The sequence below is a fragment of the Centropristis striata genome, chromosome 13, assembly GCF_030273125.1.
Source record: "Centropristis striata isolate RG_2023a ecotype Rhode Island chromosome 13, C.striata_1.0, whole genome shotgun sequence".
Classification (NCBI taxonomy): domain Eukaryota; kingdom Metazoa; phylum Chordata; class Actinopteri; order Perciformes; family Serranidae; genus Centropristis; species Centropristis striata.
This window is the reverse complement of record NC_081529.1, coordinates 31,519,807-31,544,742: the sequence shown is the minus strand read 5'-3', so window position 1 is coordinate 31,544,742 and position 24,936 is coordinate 31,519,807. Positions and strand designations below refer to the sequence as shown.

The following is a 24,936-nucleotide window of genomic DNA, read 5'->3' as shown; positions in this document are numbered from 1 at the left end:
AATCTTTCTCATTTATTTCTGACAGTTTGTCAGTATTTCTTCTACAGGCCATTTTGGTGAGCGCTTGAACAAAACAATTTTTAATTAACTCCCCTTGGAAACATAATTCTTTTTCATCTTGCTCATGGTTCACATTAGGGCAGAAAAAACCCAGCTTGTTAGAGAAAAGACAATTACAGCAGACTACAAAAAGCCCATAGATTCTCATTAAAAATATCTTAATGAAGGTAAATAGTTTCGAGTAAACCCATTATAAATTAAACTCTGTGGTGGTAAAGGCACACAAAGTAACACAGACGGGAAACTTGCATGATGGCTTGTTTTATTTTTAACTCAATACAAAATTTAATATTCACATCAGAGGTCTATTGACAACACTGGACTGTAGAAAAACAGACATTTCACAAAGAGAACAGCCTTTTTTGGAATGAAGCAAAAACAATTTCAAGTAGTAGTGGCATGTTCTTTGTCTCTTGTTATTTTTTTTATACATATGATACTATGTACATTTATAAAAACACAGGTTATAACCAGTCTGGAGTAACAGTTTAAAATGTAATTACAGTCAGTCACAGACTTTTAGACATTGTGTACTGAATGGGACGTACAGTTCTTTTTAAAAACCCCATCAGGGAATCTTTTTCCTTTAGTGTCTGAACTTCCCTTTTGCTCTAAGAAGGCAAAGCAAATCCATTCGAAAATACTTTAGTATTGATTGTTCAAGCTTGGAAATGGTTACATTTCATTGAATTGGGCTCCTTCTGTGATGATAAAAGTGCTCGACCTAATTGAGATGGGATGAAAAGTGGGTTAAGTACAACTCTTCAGCATGTTAAGAGTTTCGTGTTGCCTCTTTACATTTGAGCTTAAAAAGTTAATGACCGTGTAGCGTGACACTCACCCAGCTCTTGGTTACTTCCACTATCAGTACACCTTATTGAACAAACAGTATGTCAATATCTGCTGTTCCTGATGGGATTTTAAGTCATAGTAACAGCACAACTGGTGTATATGTACTCTAGAGCAGTAGTTCTCAACCTTTTAGAGTCGCAACCCCCAATTTAACATGCATGTCAGTGCCCGCTCACTGAACAGCTCACTCACAGTTCAGATCACACAGAAAAGAAACAAAATGACAAAAAAAAAAGACACAAAATGACCAAAAAAACACAAAATGATTAAAAAAAAAGACACAAAATGACCAAAAAAGACACAAAATAACCAAAAAAAGACACAAAATAACCAAAAAAGACAAAATTACTAAAAAAAAAAAAAAAAAGACAAAATGATCAAAAAAAAGACACAAAATGACCAAAAAAGACACAAAATTACTAAACAAAACAAACACAAAACGACAAAAAAAAAGACACAAAATGACAAAAAAAAGAGACATTAAGTGACCAAAAAGACTAAAACACATTAACACATGAACACTTTAACACAGTGGAGACAGAGCTGACCTCCAAAATGATTTGGCGACCCCCAGAAATCATCTCGTGACCCCAAATGGGGTCCCGACCCCAAGGTTGAGAACCGCTGCTCTAGAAGATGCAGACTGAAAGATTAATTTCACAGCTCGGTTTCTATTACGTAGATGCCCCTGAAAACACAAATGACACCAGCACAGTACCTTTGGCAAACACACTTAGAAGTAAGGACAAAACAGAACAAGAGGAATTCATACAATCATATTTTTTTTTAGGCTTCAGATTAGGGCTGGGCGATATATGGATATATTTTAAAATGTGATATGGAATTAGACCATATCGCATATCAGGGTTGTCAAAAGTATCAATACTTAAAAAAGTATCGATACTAAAATGTTGTATCCGGATACAATACTCATTTTCAAAAGTATCGAGTATCTGAAACTTGTTATTATAGTTGTAGTTTCTTTTTGAACAACTGTTTTTTTATTATAAATATTTAACCTGTGGTTCTGTTAATTTTTACATATTGCATTTTTCTTGTTAATAAAAACATTTCTGTTAAATTTTGGGGTCTTTGTTTTTATCCTTGTGGTATCCAAAATGGTACAGAGTATCGGTATCGAGTTGAAAATTTTAGTATCGTGACAAGCCTATCGCATATATCGATATAGTTCAAATTGTGCACTGTGATCCTTGCTCCAGGCAAGCTGCAGCTTTTATTTAAGATATTTTTTTATTTAAATGTGCACTTTATGGAGCTTTGATTTAAAAAAAAAAAAGTACTCCTGTTGTTATACAGTATTTATGTTCACTTAAATAAACGGTTTCAATTAAACTACTTGTGACATGTCATATTTGGCTTTGACTGAACATTTGCTTTCACTTTGCAATAAAAAAAATAGGGTTCGTACACTTTAGCAGTGGTCAAATTCAAGCACTTTTCAAGGACTTTCCAGGTCCATTTTCAAGCTTTTCCAGGACCTTAAAACGGTTGTAAATTGCATGTTTTAGATGAGTACTTACATACTAAAATGGGGAGATTTCACGTAACCATACCAACAGTGATGGTATTACACTTTTAGGAGGAACGGTCTTCATTTCAGATAGGCTACTAAATATTTTTTACATTGAACATGTGATTATCTATAGTCTATAGATGGATATAGTCAGATTGCAAGAGAAATACAGTAAGAATTTCAAGCATTTACAAGCACTTTATCCAAAATCCAAGCACTTTTTAAACCTTGAAAATACAACATTTAAATTCAAGCATTTTCAAATATTTCAAGCACCCGTACGAATCCTGTATAAATATCGTATATCGATACTCGGCCTAAATATATCGGGATATGACTTTTGGTCCATATCGCCCAGCCCTACTTCAGATTCAGACATTTCCATCAACTAGATGACAGTGGTCACCTGTTGTTGACATTCACCAAATACAAGATAGAGTCTTGTACAGACAGTGCGTATCAGAAACTATGACAACCAAAACAATCTCAATAAAATGACAGCAATGTTTGAGGTTTTACCACAATATGATATTAACAATGAAAAACAAAGTCCGTGAGGTTCCATTCCCCGATCTGAGACAGAAAAATGGTCGTGAGGAAAAAGTCGAGTCCTGTTCCAGTGGTTTTTCTGAGCTGACTGGGATTCTCGGTTTATGGGAGGTATTTCATTGTGCCCTGCCTGTAAACGTGTAAATGAAATGTAATGCAATAGGAAGGAAAGTTCCTCTGTTATTCATTGGTTTTCCCTTACTCGTCTTAAGTATAAAAGTCTTTTTTTGATCTTTTGGCAATGGATGGCTCAGTGCAGACTGAAAGGAGTGAGGAACAGCATGGAGAACTTAAAAAAAAGTGGGTAACGCTTTATAATAAGGTCCTTAATAACCATTAATTAACAAGTAATAAGGCATTGCTCTCGCTTTAGATCCAGTAGTTGCAAAAAGCATACTAGATATATAATATATGAGCAATAAAGTATATTTTAACATCAATAAGCAAACAAAATAAGATTAATAAAGGCATGGCAAAGACATAATGGGTGGGTCATGGGTGTTTGTAATGCCATTATTAACACTTATATAAGCTTATAAACACACAATAATGTTAATAAGCATCTTGTAAGGACTTACAAGGGCCTTATTACTTGTTAATTAATGGTTATTACAATGACCTTAATATAAAGCGTTACCAAAAAGTGCTGGGGGGGACATTAACTGAGCAGGAGGTCTGGAACAAACACCGTCTATAGGCTCAGAAACTTTGCGTCGGCAGAATACTTGTCTCCTTCCTCCTCCTCCTCTTCTCTCTCCACCTCGCCTCCGCTGTGAGCTGCAGAGTTCTTCCTCTTCACTTGTTGTCTGGACGTGCCCCGAGGCCTCTGCATGGGCACCAGGAGGCGGAAGCCCGGCTGTGCGTTGGCGGAGGCCGCCCCCAGGGACGTGGTGAAGGTCTTGAATGTGCAAGGCATGAGGGAGGAGGAGCAGGTGGAGGAGGGGCTGACACTCTGGACAGAGGAGTATCCTGAACTGTGGAGGTCTGCGGAGAAGGAAAGTGGCTCCTGGTTTTCCCGGCGATCCTCGCTCACGTCCCCTTCTGCTTCCGAGAAGCTGTCCTCGTCACTGGACAGAGCTCTGCAGTGCTCCTGCCTGCTGTCGGCATCAGTCACCGGCTGCAGTTTGATGGATATCATTGAAGCTGTTGGAAGAGAAGGCTCGGGGTTTATGACCATTCAAAATAATATTGATAATAAGAAAAGAAAGGTGATAAAATACATGAATCTGTCATTTTGGTCTAAGTTGTGTTAACTCTATGGAGTCTGGGGCTATTTTTGAATCCTTTTCATGTCTTTTTTAGTTATTTTGTGTATTTTTTTAGTCATTTTGTGTCTTTTTTTAGTCATTTTGTGTCTTTTTTTAGTCATTTTGTGTCTTTTTTTAGTCATTTTGTGTCTTTTTTGGTCATTTTGTATCTTTTTTTAAGTCATTTTGAGTCTTTTTTTTGGGTCATTTTGTGTCTTTTTGTGCCTTTTTTTGTCTTTATGTGTATTTTTTTAGTCATTTTGTGTCTTTTTTAAGTCATTTTGTGTCTTTTTAAGTCATTTTGTGTCTTTTTAGTGATTAGAGAATTATTTCATTCATATGCTTTACAGAGAAACACCTTTGAGACTCTGCCAGTAACAGTGGATTAAATTAGCATTTTGTGTCTTTTTCAAGTAATTTTGTGACTTTTTTAGGTCATTTTGAGTCTTTTTTTGGTCATTTTGTGTCTTTTTTGGTCATTTTGTGTCTTTTTTAAATCATTTTGTGTATTTTTTAAGTCATTTTGTGACTTTTTTAAGTCATTTTGAGTCTTTTTTTCGTCATCTTGTGTCTTTTTTGGTCATTTTGTGTCTTTTTTAAATCACTTTGTGTCTTTTTTAAGTCATTTTGTGTCTTTTTAAAGTAATTTTGTGTCTTGTGTCTGAGCCCCTTTCCCTTCTTTTTCTCAACACTCACAATCGGCGTCTTTCTCTCCCTCGCTCTCTTCCTCCCGGTCCCCTTCATAACCGGAGCTGGACGTGTCCAGGCTCCAGTCCAGGATGTCGCCCAGCAGCGTCTCTTCCTGATTGGACAGCTCGGCCGTGGGCGTGGCCACGAAGCTGGCTCTGCGGGCCTGCATGGCATCATCGCGCCTCCTTGGGAGAAAGTGGAGCAGCAGTGAGTTACAGTGAGTCACCGGAGCAACTCACAGATGGCACAAACAAACAAACAAACACCTTCTGGGCAAGATGCTTCAAGTGTCTGTTTGTTATGGAGAACAATAATACAAGAACTCCATAATGAGCAGGGAGAGAGGTGGGGGCACTGGCCAGGTCATAGTTAGCGAGTTAGTAAGATTTGATTGATTTATTCCACAAGAAAGTCAATAGACTTATCAAGGCGCTAGGTAGCTTAGCTGGTCTGCTATGAGACGCCAGGAGACAACAAACAAATATGACGGTGGGATTGTTTCGCCTCAAATATTAAAAGATGCTTTACATAAATGACTGTGTGTATGCCTGGCATGATAATTACTATATCTACTTATTGTTCGATATATAAAAATGGACAAGATTGGGTTTTTTTCTGGACTCAATATATTGTCGTTTACATGTGTCACTTTTTGTGCTTTTTTGTGTTTTTTTTTTAAATAAATCTGCAAATGTTTGACAGGCAGTAAGTTTGCCGGGGAAAAAAAAAACTATTTCCCAAGCAGCTATTACAGCTGTTTGTTATTTTAATAATAAATACATAAAGTCCTCGTTAAGCTCGGTATTTTAAAAAAAAAAAAAGTTTTTACTCATGTTTTGTGTTATGATTGTCTTACTATGCACCTTATGCAGTGGCACTTTCAATTTCGTGGTATAGTTGTCTATATAATGACAATAAAGGCTATTTGATTTGATAAAATAATGATGTATGAAATACAAGCATTATTGCTAAAGTGAGAGTGCAAACCAAGACAAAATGTTATATTGGACAATATAACACAGTAAAAGCAACAGCAGCCAAATGGCCCCTTGCCATAAGAAAGCAATGCAAGTGCAGTAAGCTGCAGAGTGCTCACAGCAGGACTGTTTAATAAGAAACAGAAAAATGTAATTAGACCCATAAAGTTTTCTAGAGGCCAGTCGACTATTTTTGCATTATGCATTTGACTGCACAAGTGTCCATGGTATTGCATTTAAATAATTCTTAAAGCTGGATGAAAAAAAACAGCAGTCTTAAAGTGTTTTAAGGAGGGCCAGTGTGTTAAAAGCTGCTTTACCTCTTGTTGGTGCTGGACGGAGAGGCGAGGAAGGTGTGGATGTCTGCTGGTTGACCAGTGGGACTGGGAGGCTCCATCTGGGGCGCCACCTCGGGAATCTCCAAGATCTGACACAGCTCTTTAAAATCCATCACCTGGTGGAGGCCGTGAAATAATATCAGTTTCAGATTTTTAAAAAACAATTTTGAAACACTTTTCTGTGCTATAAAACAGCGGTTCTCAACCTTTTTGAGTCGCAACCCCCAATTAGGGTTGTCAAAAGTATCGATACTCAAAAAAGTATCGATACTAAAACTTTGTATCCGGATACAATACTCATTTTCAAAAGTATCGAGTATCTGAAGCTTGTTATCATAGCTGCAGTTTCTTTGTACAACTGTTTTTAATTAGAAATATTTAACCTGTGGTTCTGTTTATTCTTTTTTATTTTTTTATTTTATTTTATTAATTTCTGTGGGTCATCATATTAGGTACCAGGAAGTACATCAGAACAACAGAAATAAATAAAAAATAGCAATTTCAGAATTTCATCAATATCAGTTTCATCAAAATCAAAAGTTACTTCAGAATTTCACCTGTCTTATAATGTTCAATGCTGTTAATTCTACATGTTGCATATTTCTTGTTTATAAAAATATTTCTGTTAAATTTTGGGTCTTTGTTTTTATCCTGGTGGTATCGAAAATGGTATCGAGTATCGAATATTTTCTTGAGTATCGGTATCGAGTTGAAAATTTTAGTATCGTGACAACCCTACCCCCAATATAACATGCATGTTGTCCTCCCCTACCCAGCCCCCCCTCTGGTCTCTTCAGTTTTACTGGTTTCAGCTTTCGTTTGCCAGCACTTCAAATGACACACTGTGGATATTCTGTGTCGTTTTTTGTTGTGCAAGAAAAGCTTCCTGCTGGTAGACCTCGGGACCCCTGCTGCTGCTGCTGACCCAGTCTGGAGCTTTTCTTTGCAGCCATTGCTCCATTTTTCCAGCATCAGTTACAGCTAGCTGCTAGCAAACTGCAGCTGCAGTAAAGCAACAATGCGCCATTTTTTTCCCCCTTTTTGTTTGTTTATTTTTTCCACTGTGCTCACTGAACAGAATCTCACAGTTCAGATCATACAAACTCAGTTGATACGCCGGATTTTGGACAAATAATGAAGCAGACAACAACTAAAACCCCTCCCTGTCTGAAATTATGTCATTTAATATTCATTTTGTGCATTCATATTTTTGCCCAAAATGATTTGGCGATCCCCAGAAATCATCTCGCGAACCCAATTGGGATCTGGACCCCGAGGTTGAGAATGTCTATTATAAAATTCGGAGATGTTTTTTCTCCTATAGCTGCAGTAAAAGATCAAATAAAGTACCGTTTCTTTGCTGATGTTCTGGTAAGCCTCGTCTTCAAACCGCTGCGTGACGCCAGTAAGAGACACGTGCCTGTAATCTTTGGGAACGTCTTGACTGAAACTGAAGCGACAGAGAGAAAGAAAGAAAGAAAAGAAAAAAGAAAAATGACTGAGTTTGATGCACTTTGCTTGCTGCATCTCTGTAATCAACTCTTGGGGACAAATCTTGTTACTTGTCCATTTGAGAATTACAGTTTGTCGATACAATGCTCACCTATCAAAGTGACTCAGCCTGAGGCACGTTCCTGTGACTCAGTTTACTGATGGTCACACACACACACACACACACACACACACACACATACACACAGCAACACCCCCCCTCCCTATCCACCTACAGTCTAAATGCCTCCTACTGTCTCTTATGAGTCTGCGGCTCTCTCTGGGCTTCATGTTGACTTTAATACATTAATGGCCATCCATTTTCTTGGTTGCTAGACATTATAAACCATCTTACATCAAATCAATGTGGCTATACAAGCATGCTGAAAACAGGTTACGGATCACAAATCAATCCTTGTTATCTCTCTTCATGGAGGAGCAGTAGTTCGGAGTGATTCAAGGTTAGGAAACAAATCAGACAATAGAAATATATCTGTGCTTCCCCATCCAGAATAATAATAATAATACATTTTATTTGTAAAGCACTTTTCATTGTTAAAAGCAATCCCAAGGTGCTACATAGTACAACAAGATTAAAAAAAACAGGTTAAAAGGCCAAAATAAAATAATATAAAGAAATAATAATAAAAGCTTTAATAAGAATAAAAGCTTTTGTACTATAAATTAATGGTTGAATGAATAAAACTAATCATAATCACTTTTTTTTTTTTTTTTAAACAAGCCTGATGGTATTTTCTTTTATTGTGAAGAGCCATTCTTCTTAAATATTTAAAGAAACTTTTAAGCTGTAAGTAGACATTATTCACACTGAACAAACATGCAATCTAGATAATGGTGAGGTTTAACAGTCCTGTTAGTATCCAACTGAGAAACATAATGCACCAATCAGAACATGTTCCTGACATGGCTGATCAAACAGCGAAGCAGCTATAGGAGGACAAACAAACTGCACCTCTTGAAATGATTAAAGGTTTTCTTTTCTTTTTGTCCTAACCACTTGAACTGATTGGTCACCAGGAGAGACTTAACCTGCAGCAGATGAAGTGTATTTTTATTTGCCTTTGAAGAATATCTCGAGAATCTAGTACTGAACTCTGTGTGGCTTAATCAGGGTTCGTACACTTTAGCAGTGGTCAAATTCAAGCATTTTTAAAGGACTTTCAAGGTAAATTTTGAAGCTTTTCCAGTATCTTACACCTGTTGTAAATTGTATGTTTAGATGAGTTCTTACATACTAAAAGGAGGAGATTTCACTTAACCATACCAACAGTATGTTTTTGTTTTCTTTTGTTCTGTATGTTTAATTGTCTTTTATTTTTAGTTTTTTATTTTATTATATTTTTTTTCTTATTATTATTCTTTTTTAAGGAAAAAGGAGGAAGAAGGGAAAGGAGAAGAGGAAGGAAGGGGAGGGGGAAGGAAGGGAAAGGAAAGGAAGAGGAGGGGAAGAAAAAAAACAAAAGAAAAAACAAGCAGCTTCTCTCTTTTGTGACTGCTTATTTCTTTTATTAATAAATAACAGATTGTACATTTTTAATTTTCAAATGAACTTGAGTTGTAACAGGGTAGGCGTAATAAGCTATGCTTCAGCCTTTTCGGTCCAAATGTCTATTATCAATTTTCTTTCTCTGTTTACTTATTGTTTACTTTGATCAATGTTTTTTTCTGGTTTGTAACTTCTCTTTTAATGACAAGCACTGACCGAAATAAACGGAAACGAACGAACAGCGATGGTGTTACACTTTTAGGAGGAATATTCTTCACTTCAGATAGGCTACTTATTATTTTTACATTGAACATGTGATTATCTATCGTCTATAGATGGATATAGTCAGATTGCAAGAGAAATACAGTGAGAATTTCAAGCATTTAAAAGCACTTTATCCAAAATCCAAGCACTTTTTAAACCTTGTTTTGCAGGCGTGTCGATTAAATCAACTAATCAATTAGTCGATAAAAGGATTTCAAGCACCCATATGAACCCTGCCTTTTAAGAATATCTCAAGAATCTAGTACTGAACTCCACGTGGCTTAATGCTTCATTTGAACTGAAGAAAAAGACTCGGGTGTGCTGAATGTGATCTGACCTGACAGACTGGGTGTCGGGTCGGGAGGCAGAGGATGAGAGAAAGCCATTGCTTGGCTACCGATCGAGTCAAAACACACACACACACACACACACACACTTTGAGATGCTTACCACTTGACATAGAGCAGCACGGAGAGGGAGCTGAGGTCTTGCTTGGAGAAGCCTGTGTAGTCGACTAACTGGCTGGGCCAGACGGGAGCTGCAGGGACATAAGTCAAAGAGAACATAAACTCAACAATGAAATAAAGCCGTAAATTCTATTTCGTTTGAAAAGATTATTTGGTTTACAAGTCAAAAAGGATGATATGCTGCATTTTTTTGGTGTGTACGCGAGTTGTTAGTTCAGTGTTATTACCATAGTGATGGAGCGCTCGTGTAAGCAGCAGCACGGCGCAGGCCAGTTTGGAAGGCGGCGGCGCGGCGAGGGCCGAGTAGAGCAGCGACAGCTCGCAGATGTAGCTGAAGAGGTGAGTCGTCCGCCTCTCCAGAGGGAGCAGCGACAGCAGGACCTCCCCGTAGTCCAGCAGTGTGGGGCTCTGAGGCATGAATGTTAAAATTTAGTTTACACAATTTTTTTTTATTGGCACTGTAGAACCTGGTAATGTAATAAATTCCCGATAATGTAATAAAAATCTGCACTTGAGTCCATTGAAAATGTAATAAAACCTGATAATGTAATAACTTCCCGATAATGTAATAAAGTGTTTTTCAGCGCAACTTCACAAATATATGTCCTGATAATTAATTTTTAACTTTGACTTATTTGATCAAAATTTTTGGAAGGAAACATAAAATCTGATCTTTAAAATTATGTTTCAAAACACAGAATTTTAAATATTGCAAATATGAATACAGGTTGCATATATAACATATAACAGGTAAAATGAGGATAATATCTACTTCAATAAGTTCCTAGGTCATTTATTTCTCTTAAGTTACATAATTTACACACAGTGTTGTTACTATGCCAATAGCCATCCTTTGTTACATCCTTGTAGAACCTAATAATGTAATAAATTCCCGATAATGCAATAACCCCGATAATGTAATAAAAATCTGCACTTGAGTCCATTGAAAATGTAATAAAACCTGATAATGTAATAACTTCCCAATAATGTAATAAAGTGCATTTCCCAATAATGTAATACATTTTTTACCAATAATGTAATAAAGTATAACATTAATGGGAGGTTATTACATTATCAGGTTAGCCTTCATTTCGCAAGTCCTGATAATGTAATAATTTCCCAATATTGTAATAATTTAACAGCAGACCACCCATTACTTGGGTTCAAGTGGTGATACTGTGTATCAACTCTAGCTCAAGAGCTCTAGCGCCACCAACAGGTCAAAGTTGAATGTTTATTAACTTTTGACCCGTTCACCGTTTTTCACAAACGAGGTATCCATGACAACCGAATGCATTCAACAGCTTCTTGAAATCTGAACGTGCTTGGTGTTATACTTTATTACATTATTGGTAAAAAGTGTATTACATTATTGGGAAATGCACTTTATTACATTATCGGGAATTTATTACATTATCAGGTTCTAGAGGCACTTTAATACTTAACATTAGGGATGCACGATATTGGATTTTTTGCCGATATTCAGATTTTTTTGCAACTCATTTAGCCGAATTCCGATACCTATATTTTTTCCCACACAACTAATTGCAGAGATCTTCATCTCTTTTCTATAGTGGAATCAGCATACAGTATAATGGTGCATACTCTTATCACATTTGTAATGTAATATTAATTTCTTGTGCAAAATAAGAAAAATACTTGATGCTTAAAACTGCATACTTATTTTTGACAATTGCTTTTAAATAAAATACAAAAAGATAACATCCTACTTAAAACTTGGATGTTGCTCTCCCTGAGATAATCAATAACAATAATACCCAAAATCAGGGCAAATTTGGCCAAATTCACAATTGACATGATAAGTAAACATGTGCTTAAGGTGCAACAGAGAGGAGATGTGCAAACAATAAAATATTCCAAACATATGGCAGACATAGGCGCAGAGGTTGTGCATTTAATCAAGTAAGCAGCACCACATTATTTAATCGGTTTATTATATCAGCATGTTGGCCGATGTCCGATAGTTAATTTCAAAGTCAATATCGGCCGATACCGATAACGTGCCGATAATATCGTGCATCCCTACTTTACATAATGCATATTTGTTGCACTCACCCTGATCTTCCCCTCCAACACAGAGACGACCTCCCCCATCATTCGGACCAGGTCCTCATATTTGTAGGTGTTGTCTGTGAGCCAGACAGCTTCACGTATCGTCAGGATTTCTTTACTCATATAGCTGAAAAACAAAGAGTCAAACATTGTCCCAAAAGTTTAAAAAAAAATAAGTATTATAAATATCAGGATATATATAAATATTTTTAGACATCCTGCAAGTCTGGATGATTAATTTTCCCTTTAAAACCAGCTTTACAATACTTTAAACTTCTCAAAAGAGCCTAAAAAAATCCTCAAGCCTCAAAGCAGGTACCCGTATATTACAGCAATTACATTAACCCTCGGAAATCTTGGGCAATTATGTCCTTTAAAAATCTGTTAAAAGATCTTCACCATGCCATTTTAGTAATTTTGTGTCTTTTTTTTGGTAATGTGTCTTTTTAAAGTATTTTTTTCTGTCATTTTATGTCTTTTTTTTAATAGTAATTTTGTGTCTTTTTAAAGTATTTTTTTAGTAATTTTGTGTCTTTTTTGGTCATGTTGATACTGCCTCCAGCGGCCCTCGGGTAATTTGAGTTTGAGACCCCTGCTAATATGTTAATAAAACATATCAACATGTCAGAGATGAAGCATGTGTGCATTCTCACCGTGTACAAACCACCATGCAGGCGATTCCCAGTAACTGGAGGCGGGCCTTGGGGACAGAGCGCAGGGCCAGGTAGCGGTCCACACAGCCCACAGTCACATGCAGCGTGAGGCTGGAGAAATCCTTCATGGTGGTCACCTCCACGAGCCAGTCCACCAGGATGTATCTGGGCCAGCAGAGAGAGAGCAGAACGTTAAACTCCTTCAGCCTCATGCCTTAGAGCGGTAAACTAGCAGACATTATACCATGTTAAATATCTGACTAGATGGCCAAACCCCTGCCTTACAGGCTGAAAGGTTCAACTCTATTCTCTTTAAAACTGATTGTGCTGATGTTGCGTTTCATCTACTCTTCGGTAACGTTATTAAAGGAAGACACGATGATCAAAAAACAGTGAGTCATCGCAGTGACTAACAGGGAAATTGGATTGTCTCAAAAGATATTATTCACCGGCAGACTGTAATCATGCCAGTAATATGAGGGGAAGGTTTCTGTCCCTGTCCTGTCTACCTCATTGTGTCCTTAATGCCTCGTCTCAGGACGCCCTGAGCGCAGGGTCGTGATGCCGGCCTAGTGGAGCTGAAGAGCTGAGCCACCAGGTCAGAGCAGGCTTTTGGCTCCAGACCCAGAGGATTCCCACTGCTGCACACTTTGGCCAGGGAGAGCTGAGGAAAGAAAGACAACGTTTAAAACAGGGGTCTCAAACTTGCGGCCCAGGGGGCCAATTGCGGCCCCCGTGACGATATTTTGTGGCCCCCACCTTGATATGAAAGTTTAATGTGAGTTTAATATGAATGGTACTTTACTGTGTTGTGTGTGGAAGGTCCCTTTAATTACTTTTTTGGGTAATTTTGTGTCTTTTTTAATAATTGTGTGTCTTTTTTAAATAATTTTGTGTCTTTTTTGGTAATTGTGTGTCTTTTTTTGGTAATTTTGTGTATTTTTTTAAATAATTTTGTGTATTTTTTAAATAATTTTGTGTATTTTTTAAATAATTTTGTGTATTTTTTAAATAATTTTGTGTCTGTTTTTAATAACTTTGTGTCTTTTTTAGTAATTCTGTCTTTTTTTGGTCATTTTGTTTCTATTTTAAGTAATTTAGTTTTTTTCAGTCATTTTGTGCTTTTCTTGTAATTTGTGTCTTTTTTAGTCATATTGTGTCTTTTTTTGGTCATTTTGTGTCTTTTTTTTAGTAATTTTGTGTCTTTTTTGGTCATTTTGATACTGCCTCAAGCGGCCCCCAGGTAATTTGACTTTGAGACCCCTGGTTTAAAAGAAATATATTTCAGATTGGCTTGAAACGGCTCAACAGCTTATTGAATGGATTAAAATCCTAGAGCCCTGACCCTGTACTGCTGTTTTGTACTGTAACATTGTACTATGTTTTATTGGGTCTAATGATTAGTTTGTATTACTTTTATTTCATTTTGAAACTCCATGGTGGATAATTTATTTTTCTTTTTTCTATTTGCTCTTTTACATATGTCTACCTTTCCCAGTTTGTTCAAAGTTCTCAAATGTAATACGTGTAACTTTCTGTATCTTGTTTTGTAAACAAAAAACCTTGATTGTGAGTGGCAGAAATACTATTGTATATTGTCTGAAAGTAAGCACTGTATGATAGTGCTCTCACAAAAAAAAAAAAAAAAATAATAAAAAAAAAAAACAATCCTAGAGCCCACCCCAATTGAAGAATTCTTGATAAAATTACAAATTGGTGGTGAAAGTAAGAAACGTATTGGTCATTTTTACAAAATATTTTTAGATATGAATTCCAAAGAAACTCTTCAGATTAAAGAAAAATGGGAAAACGAAATTAACATATGTATACAGCAAGATGGATGGGAGGAAATAAGTACAGAAGCAAACTTATTGTTTGTTTGTGTTACTTTTGTTTAACCATATAATTTCTGCATATTTGACCTGATGTATATACTTTAATGCTGTATTAAGCAGATCACAATTGGAAAACAGCAGACTAAATGTGAATTTGTAAATATATATGTCTGTATTAGCTGCAAAAATTGAAATAAAATTTAACTCTATGGAGTCTTGGGCTATTTTGTCCATTTTTTAAAATCCTTTTCATGTCTTTGTAAGTCATTTTGGTCATTTTTGTTTTTTTCTCTCTTTTTTGGGTGATTTTGTCTCTTTTTTGGCCATTTTGTGTTTGTTTTTTTTTTGTCATTTTGTGTCTTCTGTGGGGGTTTTTTTGGTTATTCTGTCTTCTCATTTTGTGTCTTTTTCGGTCATTTTGTGTCTTTTTTTTTTTTTTTAGTTATTTTGTGTCTTTTTTGGTCTGCTTTGTTTTTATGTCTGGATGTGATGAAGAAGCCATGCTTTGGCGCTTTTGGAGACTCCAGAAGGTTACGTTTTTTTTTTCTTTAAATCAGCTCGAAAGCTTATTGAATGGATCACAGTAAAAAGTAGGGCTGTAATGGTGTGTTTATATGTGCTGAACTGTCACGGTACAGTACAGGGATTACAGCTTGGTGCATGCACAATACACTGTGTAAGATGATGCACATAATGTCACCTATTGCACTTGTGAGCCACAGTTCACAAGCACAAGCTCCACCCTTTTAGCTCTGCTAAAACAAACTTCTTTTTTTTCCACACAGAGCTTGTGATTTGGATGAGTCATATCTCTGTGCAGCTTGGAAAAAGCTTTAAAATTGAGATGAGGAAAACAATAAGTCAACAGCTGTCAAGCCCTCTTGAAACTGCCTAATAACACTTCAATAAGAACAACTTGCAGCTCTGCACAAATGAAGGAGTGGGAAATGAAAAAGAGAAATGAAACATGATGAAAAAAGGCAGTCAAAAGACGGACACTTTTTGTATCATGTTGCATAAATATAATGACAACAAAATATGTTGTTGAACACCATTGCGCTTCTGGGGAAATTTTTTATTTTAAAAAAAGGAAAATATATTAAATTGGAACCATTCATTACGTTACTAAAACATCATTATTTATTGACCAAGTTTATGATAAAATATCATTTTTCTCTTTCCTTTAATTTTAATATTTTATAGATAAGTTTCTATTGCTACCATATATTTTCCTATTTTTCTGTTCTCTGTCATGGAGTTAATAGTTTATGGAAACGGCTGAATTATACATTCAAGATATGTATTGTATGTCTTGTATGTAAATGTGTTTCAAAATAAAAAAAATAAAAAAATAAATATAATGACAATTTCACACACCTGAGCCTCCCAGCATCCTTTCACAGCATAGTCCCTGAGGGTTCGGATACACTGGAGGTACCTGCCTGGGTCTGCCATCTGAAATTTCAATAGAAAACAATGATCATACCTGTAAAATATTTTTCACACAATAAAAAATTTAAATTGTCAATTCAGGGAGTTTTAATTTAATCAAATTTAACTATAAACAAACGTGGCAGTGGTCGACACAGTACAGAAGCCCAGAACAATAAACAGGGTTCAGACACTATTTCAGTGGTCAAATTCAAGCACTTTCAAGCTTTTCCAGTATCTTACACCTGTTGTAAGTTGCATGTTTTAGATGAGTATTTACATACTAAAAGGGGGAGATTTCACTGAACCATACCAACAGCAATGGTATTACGATTTTAACCCAATTAAGCCGGGGAAGCATTTCCGCATTTCTACCATTAAAGCCAGGAAATCGGATACGTCGTTTTGTAGTATTTGTAGTTTTTTCCATCTATTTTCGGTCTCTTGGCCAATGAAATGCATCAGAATACATGTGGGAGTGTCGCAATGCATCATGGGATTTTTCCAGAACTTTGAAATCATGGTGGAAGACGACTATAGCGGAGGGAGCTCAGATATTACAGCTATAAGCTCTCAAATACTTTTTGAATTTCATTTCTATCTGCTACAGAGGCTGAAAAATCTATTATTTAGTAGGAAGAGTTGATACTTCTGTTGAATTTCCAGAAAAACTTCAGGTTTTAGGGGGTTATTTTAAAATCGCCCAGAGGTTTTCCAGGCGTTTCAGGCCTAAATGGGTTAACAACCAATACAGTTTGTTAATCTTAATATTCAATTTAGTATCTTTTTTCAGTGAACATGTGATTATCTATAGTCAGATTGCACGAGAAATACAGTAAGAATTTCGAGCATTTTCAAGCACTTTATCCAAAATCCAAGCACTTTTCAAAAACCTTGAAAATACAACTTTTTAATTCAAGCATTTTCAAGGATTTCAACGACAACGTATCCAACAACAAATCTGGATCAGAAAACTAAAGGAGAGCTTCAGACTCACAGCTGCTTTCCGGTTTTGTTCCCACAACAGATAGGAGCTCTGCAGACAGCCGGCCTGGGATGACTCCTCCAGCATAGATATGGCCTCCGAATGTCTTGAGTCACCCTGGAGGAGGCAACGAGGTTCAAGGTGTGAATGACAAATGTTACGAAGAAAACTGGCAAAAAGCTCTTTTCTTGATGCTAAAAAAGGAGTCCAACATTGTCTCATCTACATGTCATTTCTTGTGCGTCATGATACTGAAAAACACACAATTCAATGTAAACAGTGTGAAGTCATTTGTCAAACTATTCATAAAAAAAAAATAAGCACACTGGAGTTATGAGTCAGAGGAATTAATAGGGAGTGCTGCAACAGCTGTGTTAATATGAAGAAAGTAGAAAACAACAAGTATCCCATCTGTGCTGTTAATAATGAGTCAGACAGGCCCCTGTGACAGCAGCACAGAGCTAAATACTGATGAGAGGCTAACAGAAACTGAGCTAACCACACCCAGGCAGACTGAACTCACACTCACCTCAAACAGCTGCAAAACTCTGGCCAAACAGTGCAACAGGGGTCCTCTCTTCTCCTGCAGAGAGGAGAGGAATAAAATGATCAACACTGTTGTTCGCTGCAGAATCATTTGCATAATATTCCATATCAACAATTTATGGCACAGCAGCATCTTCACTGAGCAATAAAAGAATATCGGCCCTGTTTGGAGCGTTATTGGGTGCTGCGGTGACAAAGACAGTGAAGCTTTGCAGGCCAGACACAAAACAAAAATAATGAATTTTAAGGCTGGGTATCAGTTACCCTTTGATGCACAACAATAGTTGAACATGGGTCTCAAACTTGCGGCCCGCGGGCCAATTGTGGCCCTCTTGATGATATTTTGTGGCCCCCAACTTGATATGGTCCCTTTAAAGGTCCCTTTAATTACTTTTTTTGGTAATTTTGTGTCTTTTTAGAAAAATAATTATGTGCCTTTTTTGGTCATTTTGTGTCTTTTTTGGGTCATTTTGTGTCTTTTTTGCCATTTTGTGTCTTTCTGGTAATTTTGGGTCTTTTTTGGGTCATTTTGTTTGTGTTTTTTTAAATAATTGTGTGTCTTTTTTTGGTAATTTTGTGTCTTTTTAAAAAATAATTCTGTGTCTTTTTTAAAAATAATTTTGTGTCTTTTTAAAGTAATTTAGTGTTTTTTCAGTCATTTTGTGTCTTTTTTTTGGTAATTTTGTGTCTTTTTAAAGTAATTTAGTGTTTTTTCAGTCATTTTGTGTCTTTTTTTTGGTAATTTTGTGTCTTTTTTGGTAATTTTATGTATTTTTAAAATAATGATGTCTTTTTTAATAATGTTGTGTCTTTTTTAAATCATTTTGTGTCTTTTTTAATAATTTTGTGTCTTTTTTTTAGTAATTTTGTGTCTCCAGCGGCCCCCTGGTAATTTGAGTTTGAGACCCCTGATCTATAGTCTATAGATGGATATAGTCAGATTGCAAGAGAAATACAGTAAGAATTTCAAGCATTTACAAGCACTTTATCCAAAATCCAAGCACTTTTTAAACCTTGAAAATACAACATTTAAATTCAAGCATTTTCAAGGATTTCAAGCACCCATATGAACCCTGCCTTATCACTTGTTGACTCGAGTGAACTGTTCAAAGCTCTTGGTTTCAAAGAAAGCACATTCCCTTGACCTCTAAAATAGCAAAAGCCTACCGCGTTGCTGTCACACTCAGCCTTGAGCCGGTCGAACACCACGGCCTTGCAGCAGCTGCCGGTGGGCGACCACGGAGGACGGATGAACACCCAGATGAAGGGATCCGTGGTGGGAGAGTGCAGGCTCTCTGCCAGGCTGAAGAAGTGGGAGGCCTTACGACCACACACATCCGCTCGCCCCTCATCGCTCAGCAACGCTGGAGGAGGAAAACAAGGAGGTGAGGAGCTGCAATCACTGGCAAACATATTCTCAATAAATCAAGGTTCATACACTTTAGCAGTGGTCAAATTCAAGCACCTTTCTTGGACTTTATAGGCCCATTTTCAAGCTTTTCCAGTATCTTACACCTGTTGTAAATCGCATGTTTTAGATGAGTACTTATATACTAAAAGGGGGAGATTTCACTGAACCATACCAACAGCGATGGTATTACACTTTTAGGAGGAACGGTCTTCATTTCAGATAGGCTACTCATTATTTTTTACATTGAACATGTGATTATCTATAGTCTATAGATGGATATAGTCAGATTGCATTTTTTAATAATTCTGTGTCTTTTTTAAAAAAAATGTTGTGTCTTTTTTTGTAATTTTGTGTCTTTTTTGGTCATTTTGTGTCTTTTTGGGTCATTTTGTATCTTTTTTGGTAATTCTGTGTCTCCAGCGGCCCCAAGGTAATTTGAGTTTGAGACCTCTGATCTATAGTCTATAGATGGATATAGTCAGATTGCAAGAGAAATACAGGAAGAATTTCAAGCATTTACAAGCACTTTATCCAAAATCCAAGCACCTTTTAAACCTTGAAAATACATTTAAATTCAAGCATTTTCAAGGATTTCAAGCATACGTATGAACCCTGAATCAAGGTTTGTATACTTTTTGAGCGGTCAAATTCAAGCACTTTTCTAGGACTTTCTAGGTCCATTTTCAAGCTTTTCTAGGACCTTAAAACGGTTGTAAGTTGCATGTTTTAGATGAGTACTTACATGCTTAAAGGGGTAATTTCACTCAACCATACCAACAGCGACGGTTTTACACTTTTAACAACCAAAAGTACAGTTTGCTAATCTCAATATTCAATTTAGTATTTTTTCATTGAATTTGTGATTATCTATAGTCAGATTGCACAAGAAATGCAGTAAAAATTTCAAGCATTTTATCCAAAATCCAAGCACTTTTCAAACCTTAAATATACAAAATTCAATTATTTTTTTTACACTGTTTCTCTATACAAGGCCAATAAAGCAAAATATTTTCTTGTACCTTACAAGTTTGGGCTACCTTGCCACTGTAGCCTTCATCAGAGGTGTTAAAATTTAAGCATTTTCAAGGATTGGAAGCACCCGTATGAACCAAATAAATGTTTGAATGAATGAGTGGTGTAGAGTTTAACTTACGTCCTTCATTGTACAAATAAGCAATCCCTAGCTTCACAGCAGCTTCAAAATTCCCTTTCTCTGCAGCTCTGAAAGAGGAGAGATGTTTTTGGTTAAAAAAAAAAATCACACAAAATATAAACAACACATCAGTATTTTGATTGGTATTTTTTGACAAATGCAACTGTACCTTTCAAACAGCCATAAGGTGTTGGGGGATGGCCACGTGTCTTTGAAACTGACCCTCGCCCACACGCTGGAGTGGTTGTCAACAATGTCCCGCAGCTGGGAGTGAACCTGTAACAGAGGTCAACACATTTAGTCCCAACAATCAGGTGGCGGCAAGATGCCAGAGCCAGAACAAATCTGAGGTGAAATGGCACATACATGCTAGAGCAATTCATTTCCCAAAGGGGCCACATGAGATTCTGCAAAGGTTGCAGAGGGCCGGACCAAAACTATTGGTAACGCTTTATATTAAGGTCCTTGTAATAACCATTAATTAACAAGTCATAAGGCCCTTGTAAGTCCTTACAAGATGCTTATTAACATTATTGTGTGTTTATAAGCTTATATAAGTGTTAATAATGGCATTACAAACACCCATGACCCACCCATCATGTCTTTGCCATGCCTTTATTAATCTTATTTTGTTTGCTTATTGATATTAAAATATACTTTATTGCTCATCTATTATAAGTTAACTATAAGTTAACTATGCTTTTTGCAACTACCGGATCTAAAGCGAGAACAATGCCTTATTACTTGTTAATTAATGGTTATTAAGGACCTCATTAGAAAGCGTTACCATTAATTTCCCAAAGGGGCCACATGAGATTCTGCAAAGGTTGCAGAGGGCCGGACCAAAACTATGAAACAAATTCTGCTCAATAATAATATAATTCCTTTATAAAAATGTATTAAATGATTCTGGTTTTGAGCTGCTACTGGTAAGAATACATGTTATGTAAGACAATGTTAATGTCAAATATAGCCATAAAAACTCCAATCATCTCACTTTTCCGTTTATTTTAAACACAACTAAAATTAAACCACAAAAACAATATGTAGCATGTATGTTATGAAGTAAACCAGCAATTTATTAACTTTATGCAAAAAGAAATACGGGTTTTTGACGAGGTACCGAGGTAACTCAGACTTTATGTTGAATGCATTTCTGTGCAGGTGGGTATGCATGCATGCATATACGGAAATCGCCGTCAAAATAAAAGCACTGTGGTTGTCCTAATCTCTAAGGTCCTGGTTACCTCATGCAGGCCAGATGTGGCCCCTGGGCTGCCTAATGCCCACGTCTGTGCTAGAGGTTGTGTAGTAGTGTTACAGTGTAAGGTTGTCAAAACTATCGATACTCAAAAAAGTATCGATACTAAAACGTTGTATCCGGATAAGATACTCATTTTCAAAAGTATCGATACCCCCCGTCCCCCTTATTTTTTGCACCACTTAGACCTGAAGCTTGTTATCATAGTTGCAGTTTCTTTTTGCACAACTGTTTTTAATTATAAATATTTAACCTGTGGTTCTGTTAATTTTTACATGTTGCATTTTTCTTGTTAATAAAAATATTTCTGTTAAATTTTGGGGTCTTTGTTTTTATCCTGGTGGTATCGAAAATGGTATCGAGTATCGAATATTTTCCTGAGTATCGGTATCGAGGTGAAAATTTTAGTATCATGACAACCCTATTACAGTGTGTACAGTAAGTTCACTCACTGCTCTGACAGACAGCAGGTCTTCAGCAGAGAGGCACTGGAACACACAGAGGAGGACCTCCTCAGGTAGAGACAGCAAGGTGAGGGCTGGAGTTCGCTTACGGACCCGCTTCCTGGCCGGAACCGAGTAGCATTTTGAACAACGGCAGTGGACTGCTGACAGGAAGGGTAGTTAAAAGTTAGACACTTTATACAATGTTAACAAGAAAGAATTCAATTACTCAGCAAGCTTCTTGTATTCAGTGCAAGACACAGCATAGTGTTTGGACTGCACACTCACACCTCAAAAGCATTTCACATCTTGGTGCAGAGCTAAGAACTAACTCTCACATTAATGTCAAACAAATATTTGCACTTCATTTAAAGAAGGTGTGTGGCTGGCAGATATAGCCACACTGTTAAAATAATCGCATTTTTCGTCAAAATTGGTTTTTTTTTTGCCTAAATCTCATGATGCCGGCCACCTATGGTAAAAAAAAATCACCTACATCCTCAGTTGATTAGATCATGTGATTTTACCCCTTTAAGATAATGGCCTATGTCATTATGTAACTTAAGAGAAATAAATGACTTAGGCAATTTTTTGAACATGCCTTTGTGACTTAAGCAAGATATGGTAACACTTTATTTTGAAGGTGTCTACATAAGAGTGACATGAGTGTGTCATAAACATGACATGGGATGTGTCATGAACATTAATGTCACTCTGAAGTAACATTAATGCTCATGATACTTGTCATGTCATGTTTCTGACAGGCTTGTGTCACTCTTATGTAGACACCTTCAAAATAAAGTGTTACCATATCTTGCTTAAGTCACAAAGGCATGTTCAAAAAATTGCCTAAGTCATTTTTTTTCCTCTTAGGTTACATAATTTACACACAGTGTTATTACTATGCCAATAGCCATCCTTTTTGAGTGAAATGATCAATTAAGTTTTTTGTGTTTCCTGCAAAACTTGAAAAAATGATTAAAGCGATTATTTTAACAGGGTAGTAAGGCAGAAGGTTATGGCTCCACATTCAAAACTCCTAACGTAAGGCATCTGCGGGTGGTCTAGTCAAACCCTCTGTTTGAATGCGGAAATGTTGAAATAACTACAAAGCTGATGGCCTTAGAAAGTATAAAAATAAGCAAACATCACCACTTAGTAAGTGTTGTGAGGATTTAGAGACAGGATGGTGAAGGCAGCATCAGACTGGGGGAGAGTCAAACCAAGTGAGCGCCCAAATTTCCCTCCCGTGTTACAGATGCAACTAAAGTTAAATTACAACTACGTCTCATAAAGTTAAACATTATATGATTGATTTTGATTACCACAAACACGTACCGTGCTAGAAGGAGGCACGTTTTACTGAAATATCCGCTGCCTTTTTAAACTAAGTTACAGTATCTTAGAGGAGGAACTTTACCCCGGTTAACGTTTGATTAGAGTTGTCTAGGAGCTAGTAACCAGAGCTAATTCGGTCAAATTGCCAGAATTTAAACACACGTCCGCAAACACTTGCGTTACACTAAGTCATGCCCATATTTCTGAAAAGTAAAAGCTAGTTAAAGTATTAGTAGCGAGTTATTATCATGTACTTACCGCCCGCTTTCATTGCAAGTGTAGTGATCTCTTCTCAAACAGCACTGAGCAGCGATTTAAACGTAACACACACAAACGTACAGACTATTCTATAATAAACAATTAGATTAGGGAGTTAAATTAAAGCTCGCTGCTTCTGTTGTGCTGTAGTATTTGACTAATATGTGAACAAGTTGTTAGCTCTCGCCTGAATTCAAATTCAAGCACGCGTCCTCTCTTGTTGGCCCCGCCCCCAAAGCGACTGAAGAACCGCCCATGTTTACCGTTTAAACACCACATTCAATCTGATTGGTCAGGCTCGGTGACGCCCACCCACTACATAGTAGCCCTTTGATTGGTCAGCGTAAAGAATGGTGGCACCGATTGGCCAGATTTTATAAACTGTAAAATATCAGAAGCTCATTGGACAACGTGACGCCTTTTCGAACTACGCGCTCGCCAGTGGCTGCATTTGATTTGTTGACCTGATTATGACGCAAGTCCACAGATCCACTTATTTACCGTGGATTGTGGGAAATGTAGTTGGACAGGAAATGCCGTTTAAAGGTACACTGTTTAAAGGGACAGGCGCACAGTTTGCTCCTAGGTAGATTTTTGTATTACTGGTGCAGAGCCCGTGGGAAGTATGTATTCGTATAGTGGGAGATTAAGTAGATTTTTTACATTATGGCCAAATGAGGTTGTGTGTGAAAGTGGGATGTACAATGAGGTGTAATACTCTTGCGTAGTGTTAATATACAAAGTGTATATTGGGTAATACATGGATGTACTTTAAGATATAAAGAGACACAGAAATAGTTATTTTAAGAAAAATAAACTTTTAGACATATATACAGACACAGATATAGGAGGGAATACGTTTACATGCAGCACAAACAGATGAATGTGAATAATGTGAGTAAGAGTTATTAGGTGTGTTGTGGAATGTGTAGATTGATTGATAACTATTGTGTTTCATATATTGTGGCTATGCAGACTGCTACGATGTCTACAACTCCATAAAACACTTACTTTTCATAAGGTACCACACCATCCAGCACATACACATTGAACATTGATATTCGCTGGAAACTATTCGAATATTATTTGAAAATCGAACCTTGTAGCGCACTTTAAAACTCCTAAAGATAGGTAGGCTAAATAGACTTCCAGATGAGATGAGTCAGGGTGGAAATCCAGAGTGAATTGTGTTACTGACCAGGTGTAGGCCTATCACACAATGGGGCGGAGCTCCCCTAAAAGGCGTCCGATCAGAAACAGAGCAATGCTGCAACACGTCCTACGTAGATATTGATATTTTGAAAAATTATTTCAAAAATCTTCAAAATCAAGGATGAACACTTTTGTGCCATGCACAAACCACTTACGAAATCTGAGGTCAGTCTGACTAACGGTCAGCAAGATATGCCCTAGACACACACACACACACACACACACACACACAAACACACACACACACACACACACACACACACACACACACACAGTTGCTTCTTGCTTTTATAGATAGATAGATAGATAGATAGATAGATAGATAGATAGATAGATAGATAGATAGATAGATAGATAGATA

General features: G+C 36.7%; 1 protein-coding gene across 1 annotated transcript; it reads right to left on the bottom strand.

Annotated features, from left to right (window-relative positions):
* Positions 1 to 1,397: 1,397 nt before the first annotated feature.
* Positions 1,398 to 23,575, bottom strand: ccnf (cyclin F). The gene is made up of 17 exons (XM_059348300.1): positions 23,364 to 23,575; positions 21,777 to 21,928; positions 20,233 to 20,339; positions 20,064 to 20,131; positions 18,667 to 18,863; positions 17,483 to 17,536; positions 16,966 to 17,070; positions 15,915 to 15,992; positions 13,212 to 13,366; positions 12,703 to 12,867; positions 12,053 to 12,176; positions 10,204 to 10,384; positions 9,960 to 10,047; positions 7,598 to 7,697; positions 6,230 to 6,363; positions 4,939 to 5,117; positions 1,398 to 4,138 (listed from the first exon to the last, which is right to left on the bottom strand). Exons 1-17 carry the CDS (start codon positions 23,374 to 23,376, stop codon positions 3,687 to 3,689), a joined length of 2,352 nt encoding a protein of 783 aa, XP_059204283.1. The 5' UTR covers positions 23,377 to 23,575; the 3' UTR covers positions 1,398 to 3,686.
* Positions 23,576 to 24,936: the final 1,361 nt, after the last annotated feature.